The sequence below is a fragment of the Mandrillus leucophaeus genome, unplaced genomic scaffold, assembly GCF_000951045.1.
Source record: "Mandrillus leucophaeus isolate KB7577 unplaced genomic scaffold, Mleu.le_1.0 Scaffold1232, whole genome shotgun sequence".
Classification (NCBI taxonomy): Eukaryota; Metazoa; Chordata; class Mammalia; order Primates; family Cercopithecidae; genus Mandrillus; species Mandrillus leucophaeus.
In genome coordinates this window covers 965,445-979,988 of record NW_012100677.1, presented here as the reverse complement: position 1 = coordinate 979,988, position 14,544 = coordinate 965,445, and the positions used below count along the sequence as shown (strand labels likewise).

General features: G+C 33.9%; 1 protein-coding gene across 1 annotated transcript in view; it reads left to right on the top strand.

Moving 5' to 3' along the window:
- Positions 1-280: 280 nt before the first annotated feature.
- LOC105533247 (FAS-associated factor 1) overlaps positions 281-14,544 on the top strand; it is a 266,264-nt gene continuing 252,000 nt past the window's right edge. The window contains exon 1 of the mRNA XM_011971639.1: positions 281-546. Coding sequence (XP_011827029.1) covers positions 472-546 — 75 coding nt within the window. The 5' untranslated portion in view covers positions 281-471. The remainder of the gene's footprint in view (positions 547-14,544) is intronic.

The window sequence follows — 14,544 nt, the reverse complement described above, 5'->3', positions numbered from 1 at the left end:
ATACAACATTCATGAATATAAACAATAGCTTCATACTTCTGTTATTCTAGAACAGCTATTTCACTTGGAATTGAAGCAGAGTCTTTGAATATACATTTTAGTAGCATATTTGGAGTTGATATAATTGACAGTTTTGTTGGAGGAGATACATATGCAAATATTATGAATTAGCATATATGACTTGTAGAAAATTCTTAAGTATACAAGGCATTTAGACTTGAAATTTAAAAACACCTTGGTAGAGAAAGAGTTAACAGGTTAGCTCCCCTTGGTTGTTCTCAGTGTGTTCTCTTGCCTTTAGGAGCTGAAAATATGATAACATTGGGCCCGGACATGCCTGTGTGGAGGTTAGGGTACTCCTGGGGTTTTTGCAGCTAGCTGTAAAGCAAGCTAGAACTTGTTCATCTCTAAGTTCCTTGTTTTTCTTTCAACCCTTTCAGTGCCCTGCAGGAGTCATTAAATCAAAACTTCATGCTGATCATCACCCACCGAGAAGTCCAGCGGGAGTACAACCTGAACTTCTCAGGAAGCAGTACTATTCAAGAGGTGAGTTATGTCTCACAGCTAAGAAATAAAGGTAGCTCATTATAGCTAATGTTGACCCTGTTAAAGAGGGCTTATCTGTTCTGGTTGGAAATTCTCTTTATGTTTCATTATTGGGTTCTTAAATTTTAATTAACTGGAGCATCAATGATTACTGTAGATACACTAAATGACTTGACCTAGAAAGAAAGATGTAAATGGGAACTCTTGATAATTTTTAAACTAGTCAACTTGAAACGCTTCTTAAAAATAACTGATTATTACGTAATATATTTCATGGTTTTATAGTCATTATTAGAAATACTACTTAGGAAATTGTTGACAACATTCATTTTGGAGGATGCTTATATTTTATTTGAAAGGTTGCTCTCAAATAATTATTTATACTGTGTACTCTGCCTGTTTCTAAAAGGAATTTGAGGGGACTTTTCTTAAGCCGCTCAATCCTGCCCTTGGGCAGTATTCCTAAGATGCTGTTGGAGACTATCTTTTAGCTTAGAATATGAGAAGGGTCTATTTATAGTGTCAATATTTTCTTCATCACGACCAACCAGGGCCACTGTTTCAAAAGAGAACCTCCCCCAAGAGAGAAGAGGTACCTTCTTGATATGCCTTGGGCCCCACCCACCTAAAAGCTAATAATTTATCTCCATGGAGGGTGGGGGGAATATTTAAGGCTATGACAGGACTTATGTTTAGAAACATTGAAATGATGACTATGTTGTATTACACTTTATAAATTATGAAAGCAACAGTCATTTGTCTACTAATTTTTTCTGAAGAGAATTAATCATGCTTAATCTTGGATTATTTTATAATTTTTTTCTTAGACTACATTGCTTAAAATAATCACTTAATGTCATTGTGAAAGAATAAGTTTTCACCCTAGTGTTTTCTTTCAGAAATATATGAACTGTTTCTGTAGACTATTAATGGTTTCCTTTTTTATATTGTGTTAATGAATTTCAGCTTCTGAATTTGACATGAATAACTCATTGCTTTTGGTTTATTTTCTTTATTGATTACTTGAATAGTTTATTGACTAGAAACTAAAGTCTTTAAAATTTTTTTCTGATCTGATTCCTAAACTGAATCATAGGTTTGCGTTATTTGATTTTTTTCAGGATTTTAAATATGTATAAATTGTAATTTCATTTTCAACTTCCATAATGAGTATTTTATTCTCTAAATTAAGAAACTTAATTCCTTAAAGAATCATTTGTGTTTTTCTGGTAGAAATAATGTTTTGCTGTGGCTCCACCTCCGAGCATCTGAAATTTTACAGGATAGTAAAATCTAAATTGTGTATGTGAATATAATGAAACAAGGAAATTTAGATTTAAAATAACTTCAGTTTAACCAACAAAAGAAAGATCAGAGGTAAATTCATTTTATTGCTGACTTGAAAATTGAAGAATAGTATAATGCGTGATGAATAAATATAGTTTGCTTTTTTTCCCTTTGGGGTTGAATTTTCTAGCCATAATTTTGCTGCCACCCTCTCAACCCCCCACCCCCAGTTTCTGTTATTTGAGTGTGTTTCAGCTTTCTCCCACAAGAGGGCAGAAAGGACTATTCAGCAGATAGCCTAAAAATGCCATTCAGTGTTTTCAAATTAGCTTCTCTTATATTAACAAAAAGGAGCATAATGGCCAAGTTATTGTTTGATTTACAGATAATTGGCATATTGCAGGGAGGAGACTTAATTTCACCCTTTTAAATTAAACAGGGAGATTTAAAAAGACATAAAATATTCATTAATGTTCGGTGATTATAAAGTAGTGGCATATATTTATTTTGCCTTTATTACTGTTTCGATGGGAAAATACTGCAAATATTTCCGAAATCGAGTTGGCCATACTGACAAGTTGAAATGTTTAAGCAGCGTTAATGCAATCTGCTCACACCTGATATCCTATGCAGAATGATTCAAAATGACTACATCAATTATTAAAAGAAATATTTAAAATTCTGTAAATGTACCATTGTGTGCCACAGTTGGCTGAAACTGTTCTCCGTGGCCTGCTATTTAGATTATGAAATATATCTTAAGCTTCAAGGACTTAAAAACAGTAAATCATTTTTATACCATTTTCTAAATGTCATTTTTAAAATGTTCCAGAAATATTTTTGCCAAGACAGATATTCTTATGTATTTCTTGTCAAGAATTTGGTTTCTTCTCCTTTTTCCTTTTTTTCCCTTTAAGTAAATTTAAAATAATATTTTTAAATGCTAGTTTGCCCGGAACAAATAAATGCAGTTGCTACTTATGTCACTTGCTTCTCTGTGAGTAGACAGGTACACATAGGCTGTTTTATTCTGTACAACTTAGATAAAGGATGTGGGACCTCTCTGGGCCTAGTTCTGTGACTTTTCTGCTTCAACTTGTGGAACACCTGTGATGGAGGGAGTAGTTTCAGGTGAAGGACAAGGTGTTCTTATCTACAGCTATTCAATCCACAGTGACACTTAAGTATGTACATTTTTTCTTATTGCATGATTGGAAATTTAGTTTGATTTTATCAAGATAAAAATATAATTATGAAACAATTTTGTAGTTTTATTTTATAATGCTAGTATTTGTTTTTTATTAATGTGAAAGCTTAATGATACCATATGTGCTAAATTGTAAATTAATCTATCTCACCAGTTTCAGGAATTTCTTTTCAGTATTAATAGGTCCAAGAATAAATCCTGACTAATATAATTGAAGGAAAGGAAAAAATGTTCAATACACAAAAGTTCCTGGTCATTTTTTTAGTGTATTTTATATATATATATTTTTTTTTTTTTTTAATTTTTGAAAACCTTGCATTTTTAAAAGAAAACTTTGCACTATTTTTCACCCAGAGGGAAATTTCTATTAAATGAAATAGGATTGAAAAAGGCACTATGATTTCAACTTTTAATTAGAACAAAGTACATTTTTAAAAAATACTGAGTTAGAAAATAGCACTAAAATGCAGTTTGAATTTCAAATAAACCATTCAATGACCATATGGTCATTGCAAGTTAATGGTGATAAACCAAGAGGTGTTCAAGTGTTTGTTCATTCTGGCTTTGTGGTCTGCTGCCTCACAATGCGTGACTTGTGTCCTTTAGGTGCTCTAGATTTTAATTTAAGCCAGTTGGTTATTGAGGGTTTTCATTTTGATTTTGTTTTTTAAAAACTCTGTACAAATCCTTCCACTTACATTATCCTCCTAGTTGAGGAGAAAGCAGTGACAGTATAAAAAGGTCAGAATGGAGAGAGTTGCAAGTAGTCTTAAGAAGAAAAATCTTTTCTCTTTTCCGTTATGACCAAACAGCTTGTAAAAAATATGAAAGAATGCAACAGTAATTCTGTGATAGTCTGTCTTTTCAACCTTTTTGAGTCCTAAATTAGCTATTTGTCACACTTTAAAATTGTGAGTTTCCTTATATTTAAACAGGCTTACTTTATTTTAATGATTTTTTTTTACACTGAGAATTCAGATTTTTCAACAGTTTATTGAGCAGATTCTAGCAATTCTCACTAATACTATTAAAGATCTGTGGTTATAAATGCACTTGGGGTGGGTTAAATTAAAGGGAAGAAAAGATTGATTTGCTTTCAGCAAATCCAAAACCCAGGTGTGGAAAAGGATATGAAGTCCCTGAAATCAAGCCAACTTTTCTTGGAAACTGATTCTTTGTTATCGGCCTTACTACTGCAAAAGCTTCTGTTAGGCAAAATATTGTTTTCTTTGTAGATGTCATATAAATTTAAGGAATATACACATGACCCAGAATAACAGTAAGAAACCTAAGTATTTTTAGTGCAGAATCATGGAGTATTACTTACCTATTACAGCAAGAAGCATGATGAATAGCTTATTGGAATTATTTAAATCCTCTTCCAAGTTTCACTTTACCCCAGAATTCTCACTGTTCTTATTAATGTTGATTTAGTTCTTAATGGCATGAAAGGGGAAAATTGACAACCTATAAAGATGTATCTTGCAGGGAGTAGTAAAACGTTTCAGTACTATTACGGCGTTGTACAAACTAGTGATTAAGTGAGAAGCCAATAGAGTTGAATTAGTCTTAGGAACTGAATGAACTAAATACATAGATTATACCAATCCTTAAAAATAATCTTGGCTAAATAATCATGAGGCTAACTCTGATTCTGAACATTTGAACCTAATGTCGGATTTTGTGTGTTGTGTCTATTTTTCTACTTGCTACTTTCTTAACTTGGTTGACTAGCATATATTTTGGACTATTCTCCTTTAATGCTGGTGGCCAGTAACAGTAATTAAAATATGTAGTCTTTTACAGATTGTGCTAATTATTGATGTTCTAGTAGTGGGTTGACTATAACTCCTTAACTAACATGGCCTTTCTGTAAATGTTTTAAGTATTGGGTGTTTTTTTTTGGTTTGTTTGTTTTGTTTTCCAGTATGGGGAGGGTTGGGGTTGCTGGCACAGAACTGAAATAAGAGTAGAGTTACTGAGAATGTGCATATGCAAGAGGGTAAATTAAGTTGTGTGCTTATTTAATTAAAAGTGTAAGTGGTTTGTTTTTACTGCAAGATAAATGGCATATATTGGATCAATTAGAATGAACCAATTTAATTAACATATATTATAGTTTGATTTTTTAAAATTTGAAATCACGAATGACATTTTAGCAAGAATGAAAGAGATAATTTCTTCTGCAACTGGGCAGTGAATTCAAGCCTTTATTCAGCTTTCAGAAAAGAAGATTACACATCTTTTAAATATGCATATATATTATTAGTTTCAAGTTGCATTTGAAAACTGAGATCTGTTGAAATCATACCACTTCAAATAAATAAATCAGTAGGGATCATTTTATAAATATTGAGGTTTCCTGTGATTCTTAATAAATTATCCCCTGAGGTAATAAATTTAATATTTATAACGCAGCTCTTTGGAACTGACAAGTCTTTTCCCCTCTCTGGAAGTGTTTTAGAATAATCTGGATTGGATCTCTTTTTCGGCCCATATAAGTATTTGTCTACCTGCGTTTCAAGATGATAGAAGCAATGACATTTTAAGAATTAAGAGCAATCTTTAGCCTTTTGTTACTTAAGATATGTGTATCAAACATCATAGCTGACCACATTTCATAATCTGTGATTTGTGTGTTGGTAGTTTTGAAATGCCTGGGTTAAGAGAAATTACGTTCAGTTATCAGAAACTAATAAACATAAGATTTTTTTATATGCAAGAAAAGGCAGAGAGTAAATAATTGCACTGGTGACCAATACTGTAATAATCCTGTTTTACAATATGCACTTGACAGGTTGTAATAGTGCTAATTGAAGAGACTAATTCACACTTGCTTCATTCTATTCAAAGGCAAAATCAGCAGCTTGTTTTGCTTTTGACCAGATGGTCCTCATGAACACCTACTGTGCACTTTAAGTGCTTTACTAGAATTACAAAGGCCGGGGGCTGCGTTCGACTCCAAATGATTTGAGAAGAGAGAGAGGGGGGAAAAGAACCTCTGTGCTCAATGGATTTGGTGCAAGTAAATTAATTCTAGTGGACCCATTACACACTGAGCCCCCTTTTCAAAGCTCTGAGCCTCCTCGCTTGCTCTGTAGCAATGAGAAAGAGAAAGGCAGATTACTGCAAACAGAAATAAAAAAAAAAGGGGGTATGAAAGGGAGAAAAGAGGCCTTGAAGCCTTTCATATCATTTGAGTTTTTCAAGTGCGTTATTTTTGGGGAGGGTGGATGTATGAAAAGCCAATTGGAGTTTTTTTTGTTTTAAAGTGCGCTATTTAAGCACCATGAATATAGGCGCAAGAGCAACAGTTGACTGAGTTTACTGTGATGAAGCTTTGTGTCCGAGGATGAATCAAATTCATTATATTCAACTCTTTGTGTTTTAACATGAATGTAGGGTTAGTTTCACAAGACTGTGTCTGTTTAGGATAATTATAATTTAATATTTTCCTTTCATAAAGTTATCACTGTAGATGTCTAAAATTTTAATCAAAGCAGATTTTGTACATTGACTTTGAAGCACCCTGACAGTTTAAAATTCAAAGGAAAGCTTTTTTAGTTTTCAAAAGAAAAGAAAGGCTCATTCTAATGGCATTGAAGGAGAGATTATTATAACTAATTAGAAGTCACACATCTGTTAGCTTTTGGTTTGTGACTTATTTATGTATTTTTTGAGTAAAATATATACTTTAAAAATATATTGCTGTTATTGTGTGAACCTAAAGGGATAAAATGCACTTAAAAGAGAACCATTCGTTTCAGCCAGCCATTTTTGGCAAATCTCTAGATGGTCCTATAAAAATATGTAATGCAGTAAAGCACATTAAGTGTGAATTGCAGTTGTATAATTAATAATCTTAATTTGGAATATGCTTTCAAACAGTATTTTCACACAGTTCTGTTATCATAATTCTGATTATTAACCAAAGTTATGAGATAAAAAAACTTGTCCAGGTTGTACAAATTTGTAGTTGTTCCTTATCCTTAAAGCTGTTCACGTATAGTACTGTAATTTGGAATACTAACACTGTAAAATAATTAGTTCTTATTGTAAACTATGTAGGTTAGGACACAAGGAATCAAATATAGGAATATATATCACCCGCTTTTTATGTTTTTGTAGTTCTAAATTTAATTATTGTGATATATTTTAGTGGCATTGTTTACTTTTGTTTGATGGCATATATTACTGCCACCATGTTCCAGTTCATTTTAATTATAGCTATTATCAAAGAATACAACAAAATTACACCAATAGTGCGTAATGATAATTGTAAAAGTTTCATAGTCTTCTTAAAGTTTGGATTATCTCTTCAAATGAATGCCTAGAATTTATATTTTAAAAGGCATATTGCATCAATATGTTTTTTATGTCAATAAGTTTTAATTACAGTTTCAGAAAATAAAACACAGAAATGCACAAGCAACCACAAAAATCTTTTTTATTTCTCAAATACTTCATTTAAGAGGGTAGCATGCCTTTTATATATTTAAAATAAAATTTGATTCATATTAATGTACTCATACTTTGGGAGTGCTCATTCAAATGTGAGTTTTAGGGTGAGGAGGGATATAAGGAGAGTTCCCAAACCTTCCACCAGCAAAATATCCAATGAAATTTGTAAGTAATGAGGCATTAATGAATTGATATCCTTGGGGAGAAAAACATTTCAAGAAAAAATATGAAAGATTAAGCAATACTCACTGCAGAAATGTTTTTGCAGCAGACCATTTAAAATAAAGGTAAAGGTACTAGATTTCTTTCTTGTAGGTACAATAAAAAGCTATCTTTAAAGCCAGAACCTTAGTTAGCAGAAGTGGATTGATCACGACCATGTAGTCACTTATTTCACTTGTTTAGATGGGGCTGATTCTTTGGTTTCTCATGCATGAAGAAGAGGTTTTTCTTTTTCAATATTAAAATATTAACTCCTAGATTCCTGAATGCCAGAGGTAAGGTTTTTTTCCTAGGGTCTGTGTTGGGAAAGGCTATAATTTCTTCATAGATGTAGTAAGTACCACATTACTTAAGCTGAGAAGTATTTTAACATTTAACTATCTTCCAGTCCTAAGATAAGAAATAGTAACCTCTTCATTCCTCCCCAACCCTCTGTAAAACAAACACACACACACACAAGGAATTAAACCACAGGATGGGTAAGTGAATATAAAGTGCTCATAAATATAAGCTGGACCAAGACTTGGCTTATTAAGATAAGGCCTGCATGTAGAAAATTATTTACATGTTTATCTTTATATGCCAAAGGTTATTTGGTTACAACCTCTTAAAACATCTGGTTATGGTAATTTTTCTTTTGTCTAATGTGTCTCATGTATGACTCAGTGTTAAACAGTTAAGCAGTTTTTCTTTTTCAAACATACTTTTTGTGATTAATGTTCTTTTAAAAAATCCTACGGCTCAATATAGGGCTATAGTGTGGTATCTTATTACCCTCAATGTATTTCTATTATTATTTTGAAAAACTTTTTTTTTTTTTTTTGGGAGAAAAAATATTTTAAAAGCTTGTAGTAAACATTTTATATAAATGACAAAATGTATTCCTTGCTTTGTGGTCACTGCGTGACCAGACAGTAGAGTACTGGATTGTTCTAGGGTTTTACAGCTGCAAGGCAAAAGCATCTGCTCATTGCAAAGCCGGCATTGTTTAATTTTGACACTGACTTTTCCATGAGTCTTGTACCAAGCACTGGATTAGATGCCACTAAGATGAAATTTGTTTTAAGTTGCTCCCAAAGTGCAGCTGTTCCTATATACAGCCTTGTAGCTTAACCAAAACAGACAGACATAGGATCAATCAGAATCTTTGTACAGGGTCACCTCAGTAGGCTAGGGGGCCCCAGAGAATGTTAATGATATTATTTATCATGAATAATTGCAAAATTAGTTTCTGGGCTTATTTAATATCTATAGCACAGCCCCCCACCTTTTAAAAGCAATAGAACTGTTATTAAATATTTAGCTTTTTAAACTGGATTATCATGGCTAAGTATTAGAGTACCCCTGTATGCATTAGGCACTATTCTTCCACAATCAATTGCAAGAAAAATGATTAGTTTATTGGTCAGTAAAGTAAAGTAGTGATTGACTGAAAATAAGACCTATTCTAAAATTGTTTGCTAAAATCTTGAAAAGTGGACATTTTTATAGAATGATAATTTTTCTTTAATGTTTCAAGTGAATGAAAAATGAAAGAGCACCTCACTTCCCAGGTTTCCTGGGATTGTGTGAATTTCTACCCAGCTGGTCCAAATTGATTGATACAGGGCCAAATATTTGTCTGCCTACATTTCAAAGTCTATAATTTGCTAATGAATTGTGGTAATAATCTTTCATCATACATGAAAGATTTAGCCAAACAATTTGCTAAGTATATATTTTGATCATAAAATTTTTGGACTTACACCAAGCTTTACATCTACTTTACAGCTAATGCATGGGGGTGGAGGGAGGGCAGTAGGAAAAATAATACTGAACACGGACACTTGATGGAAAAGAATGAAGGAAGCGTGAGGAAAGAAGGTACTTTGGAAAAGAATAATACTGGGAAAGTCCCTGAGTGACAGAGGAAGACCAATTCTATTTGTACTTAGAGTTCAAAATAGAATTTTTAAAAATGCCAGTACAGTTTTAGTCCACAGTATCTGGAGATATATGGTATCCATTTAGATGAAGGCAAGGAAGGAATCTTTTTCTGTTTTGGCTACAGCTATTCCACACATTGATTATGATTATAATTTCCTAAAAACTTGATGCTGCAAAGTCTAATGCCCACAAAGTTTAAGTAATTGAGGCATAACAAAGACAAATGTTTGTTGGGGTTGATTAAAAAGAATCTAATGAAGAAATAAATGTGATTTGACTAATTCTAGAAGAAGCTAAGACAGTAACCTAGTAAAGCTTTTGAAATGACTGTAGGCACCCAAGAGAACATTTTCTCCCTCCCAAACAAGGAAAGACTGTATAAAGGAAAATTTGGCTTGTGTCTGGGAGACTATGTAGCATTAAGTTACCTTTGCTTGGGAAAGTGTAAACCTTAATTTTTATGTATTTTGGGAGAGGAGCATAAGATATACTCCACAGGAAATCCAGGATTACACTATGGAATGAGAGAGCTAGGCAATGTTCAAAATACGACTGTATCTTACACATGTAATACCTCTTCCATTGTTAGAAATCAAGGTGCCGTGATTTCCTATTTGACTTATATAATTTGAATTGTTTTCAAGTTGTCCATGTGGAGAATCTTAAATAATATTGATAGAATTTCCCTTGCCTAGCCATTTAATACCAAGTAGTTAAAAAAAAAAAAAAAAAAAAGACCGAGCACAGTGACTCACACCTGTAGTCCCAGCACTTTGGGAGGATGAGCTGAATGGGTGACTGGATCACCTGAGGTCAGGAGTTTGAGACCAGCCTGGCCAACATGGCAAAACCCCGTTTCTACTAAAAGTACAAAAATCAACCAGGTGTGGTGGCGGCTGCCTGTAATCCCAGCTACTCAGGAGGCTGAGACAGGAGAATCACTGGAACCCGGAAGCTGGAGGTTGCAAGTGAGCCAAGATCTCGCCACTGCACTCCAGCCTGGGTGACAAGAGCGAGACTCCGTCTCAAAAAACAGAAAGGAACTTTGTCTTATATGGAGAAATCAGATATATTATGAAGGAGATGGACCCTCCATTGTATAGATTTTAAAGATAAGCAACTCTATAATTTTTATATACCTGTGGGACCTCTTAAATGTATAGTTAAATGGCACATTTCCAGAGGATTAATTTGTATTCATTTATATAATTCCCCTTTTGTTCTCTGCTAGAAGTAAGCCTCCTTTAAATGTTAGTACAGTGGATGTCTAATCAAGGTGGCACCATTGAACTTTTTTTTTTTTTTTTTTGAGTGCAATGGCGCAATCTCGGCTCACTGCAACCTCCACCTCCCAGGTTCAAGCGATTGTCCTGCCTCAGCCTCTTGAGTAGCTGGGGTTACAGGTGCATGTAACCACGCCTGGCTAATTTTTGTATTTTTGGTAGAGATGGGGTTTCACCATGTTGGTCAGGTTGGTCTCGAACTCCTGACCTCAGATGATCCGCCTGCCTTGGCCTCCCAAAGTGCTGGGATTACAGGCTTGAGCCACTGCACCCGGCCAACAATCTTTAAAGTATTTAGGAAAGTTAAGAATTTATGTTTAACTAGAGCTTTATTCAGATGAATAGAAAATTTTGTTTTACACATTGACTTTCTCAGCCTCTTTCCTTCTGTTTTGCTGACAGTTAAAAATCTGTCAATTTAATACATGCTATAATTTTTTTTTTGAAACAGTCTCGCTCTATCGCCAAAGCTGGAGTCCAGTAGCACTGTCTCAGCTCCCTGCAGCCTCAGCCTCTTGGTTCAAGCAGTTCTCCACTTCAGCCTCCCGAGTAGCTGGGACTACAGGTGCCCACCACTACGCCCAGTTAATTTTTTTTTTTTTTGTATTTTTTAGTAGAGATGGGGTTTCACCATGTTGGCCAGGCTAGTCTTGAGCTCCAGACCTCAGGTGATCCGCCCGCCTCGGCCTCCCAAAGTGCTGGGATTACAGGCCTGAGCTAGCAAGCCTGACCTACTTGCCATAATTTTTTGTAGGTATATTGTTATCACATTATGGTAGTTACTATAGCAAATACTTAATGAAGTTTTGGTTTGCAAACCTTTGTGGGTTTTTTTTTTCCTGGCTATAGTATTATAGAAGAGATCCGTAATCATTACTATGAAGGAAAACTTATAATGAAAATCACATTTAAATAAAATTAATTATAAGTGAGATAATTAGTAAGATTCCTGATTTTTTTAATGAAAACTCAATTTCAAAAGCAAATATTAGAGTTATAGGTTATGTATACGAAATTCAAAATATGCTGTTAGCATTTGTTTCTAGTCCTTTTGGTGTTCTCTTATCAAAGGCACATTATATTTACATGCCTGCCTTTGCCTAATGAAAATGAGAAATAAATTCCTCCTAAGCAGTGTGTTTATAATGTCCTATAATAATCATCATCATAAGAAAAGCATATCATTTAAATATCAGTTCATTGCTGTTGAATTGGGAGATGTTTCCCTTATTCTTCATATCGTAAACAAGGAAATCTCAAGACATTTTTAAAGACTGCTATTTTTTTGCTGGTCAGTTTTTTTATAATGACGTATATACGTATAGATCACTTTGCTTGAAATTTGAAGTATCAGAAATATAGTAAATATCTTAAGAGTCTTGATTTCTGTTGATAATTATTTCAAATAATTGATTCTAAAATTTGGTGATTATGTGGGAATTTAGAAATCTCATGTGCTTCAAGTGAACCATTTATGTGGGTGTGTGAGAGAGAGGGTGTGTGCTGGTCTATAGGCAGTGACTGTATAATTAAATGTGTAAATATGTTGCTATGAAGTGTAAGTAATCTTTTAATCCTTAGGGTATTACTTAAAAGGCTCAGGGTTGAAATAGAGTTTTCTGTTGCCATGGTGTTTGAATTTCTATAAATCAGTGTTGTTTTAATGAATGATAAGGAATTTTATTTTTTATCTTAAAGTAGACTTTTACCTTATATGCATACGCTACAAAAGATTGTAAAAGTAAATTATATATCCATAACAAGGCTTTCTAATATATAAGATTTTATAATATTGAGAGATAATAAATGTAAATGGTACAATTTGATGTCATTAGCTTTACTTGTAGTAAGTGAATTAAAATTCCATATGGATGTTAAGACTGTGGAACCAGCATAAGAACATACAGATAGATCAGTGCACTAGAATTGAGAACCTAGAAAGAAACCCTTACATTTATGGTCAATTAATTTTCAGCAAGATTACCAAGAAAATTCAACATATGGTGCTGGGACAACTGGATATCTATATGTAAAAGAATGAAATTGGACTGTTCCCTCACACCAGACAGAAAGAAAAATTAACTCAAATCACAGATCCAAATCTAAGACCTAAAACTATAAACCTCATAGAGGAAAACAGGAAAAAATTTTCATGGTTTTTGAGTTAGGTAATGGTTTCTCAGACAGGACACTAAAACCAGAACAAGGACAAATAGGTTATTTGAACTTTATCAAAATTAAAAACTTTAGTGCCTCAGAGGGCATCATCAGTAAAATGACAGTTTACAGAATGGAAGAAAATATTTCCAAACCGTATATTGATAAGAGACTTGTATCTAGGATATATAAAGAACTCTTACAACTCAATAATAAAAAGACAAATAATCTAATTGAAAATTGGCAAAGATCTGAATAGACATTTCTCATGAGAAGATATGCAAATAGCCAATAAGCAAATGAAAAGTTGCCCAACATCTTTAGTCATTAGGGAAATGCAAATAAAAAATCCAAAGAAATTGAAATCAGTGTGTTAAAGAGATATCTGCATTCCAGTATTCATTGAAGTATTGTTCACAATAAGCAAGACATGGAAGCAATCTAAGTGTTCATCAATGAATAAATGGATAGAGATTATGTGGTATATATTAATATATATAACAGAATACTATTCAGCCTTTAAAAAGAAGAAAATTCTGTCATTTAGAACAACATGGGAAGACCTGGAGGACAGTATACTAAGTGAATAAACATGATCTCACTTATATATAGATTCTAGGAAAGTTGAATTCATAGCAGCAGAGAGGAGAATGGTGATTACCAGAGGCTGGTGGTGGGGTGTGGACAGGTAGGAATGAGGAAAGCAGAGATGTTGGTTGAAGGGTGCAGAGTTTCAGTTTGACAGGAGGAATAAATTTTAATCATCTTTTGTACAGCAAAGTGACTGTATGTAGTAATGTGTTATATATTTCAAAATTGCTAAAAGATTAGAATTTAAATGTTCCCACCACACACACACACACACACACACACGCAAAAAAAAAAAAAAAAAGCACGGTAAATACTTCAAGTACTGGATATGTGGGGGTTGTTGTTGTTTTCTTACCCAGGCCGCAGTGCAGTGGCACAAACAAGGCTCACTACAGGCTCAGACTCCTGGGTTCCATTAATCCTCCCATCTCAGCCACCTGAGTAGATGGGACTACAGGTACGTGCCATGATGCCCAGCTAATTTTTGTATTTTTTGTAGAGATGAGGTTTCACCATGTTGCCCAGGCTGGTCTGATACACCTGGGCTCAAGTGATCCGCCTGCCTGGAGTGCTGGGATTACAGGTGTCAGCCACCATACTGGCCTGCTGGATATGCTAATTAGCTTGATTTAATCATTCCACAATGTATACATATATCAAAACATCACTTTGTACCCTATAAATGTATATAATTATTATTTGTCAATTAAAGAAAAATGGCCAGATGCGGTGGCTTACGCCTGTAATCCCAGCACTTTGGGAGGCCGGGGCAGGCGGATCACCTGAGGTCAGGAGTTTGAGACCAGCCTGACCAACATGGAGAAACCCCGTCTCTACTAAAAATACAAAATTAGCCAGGCATGG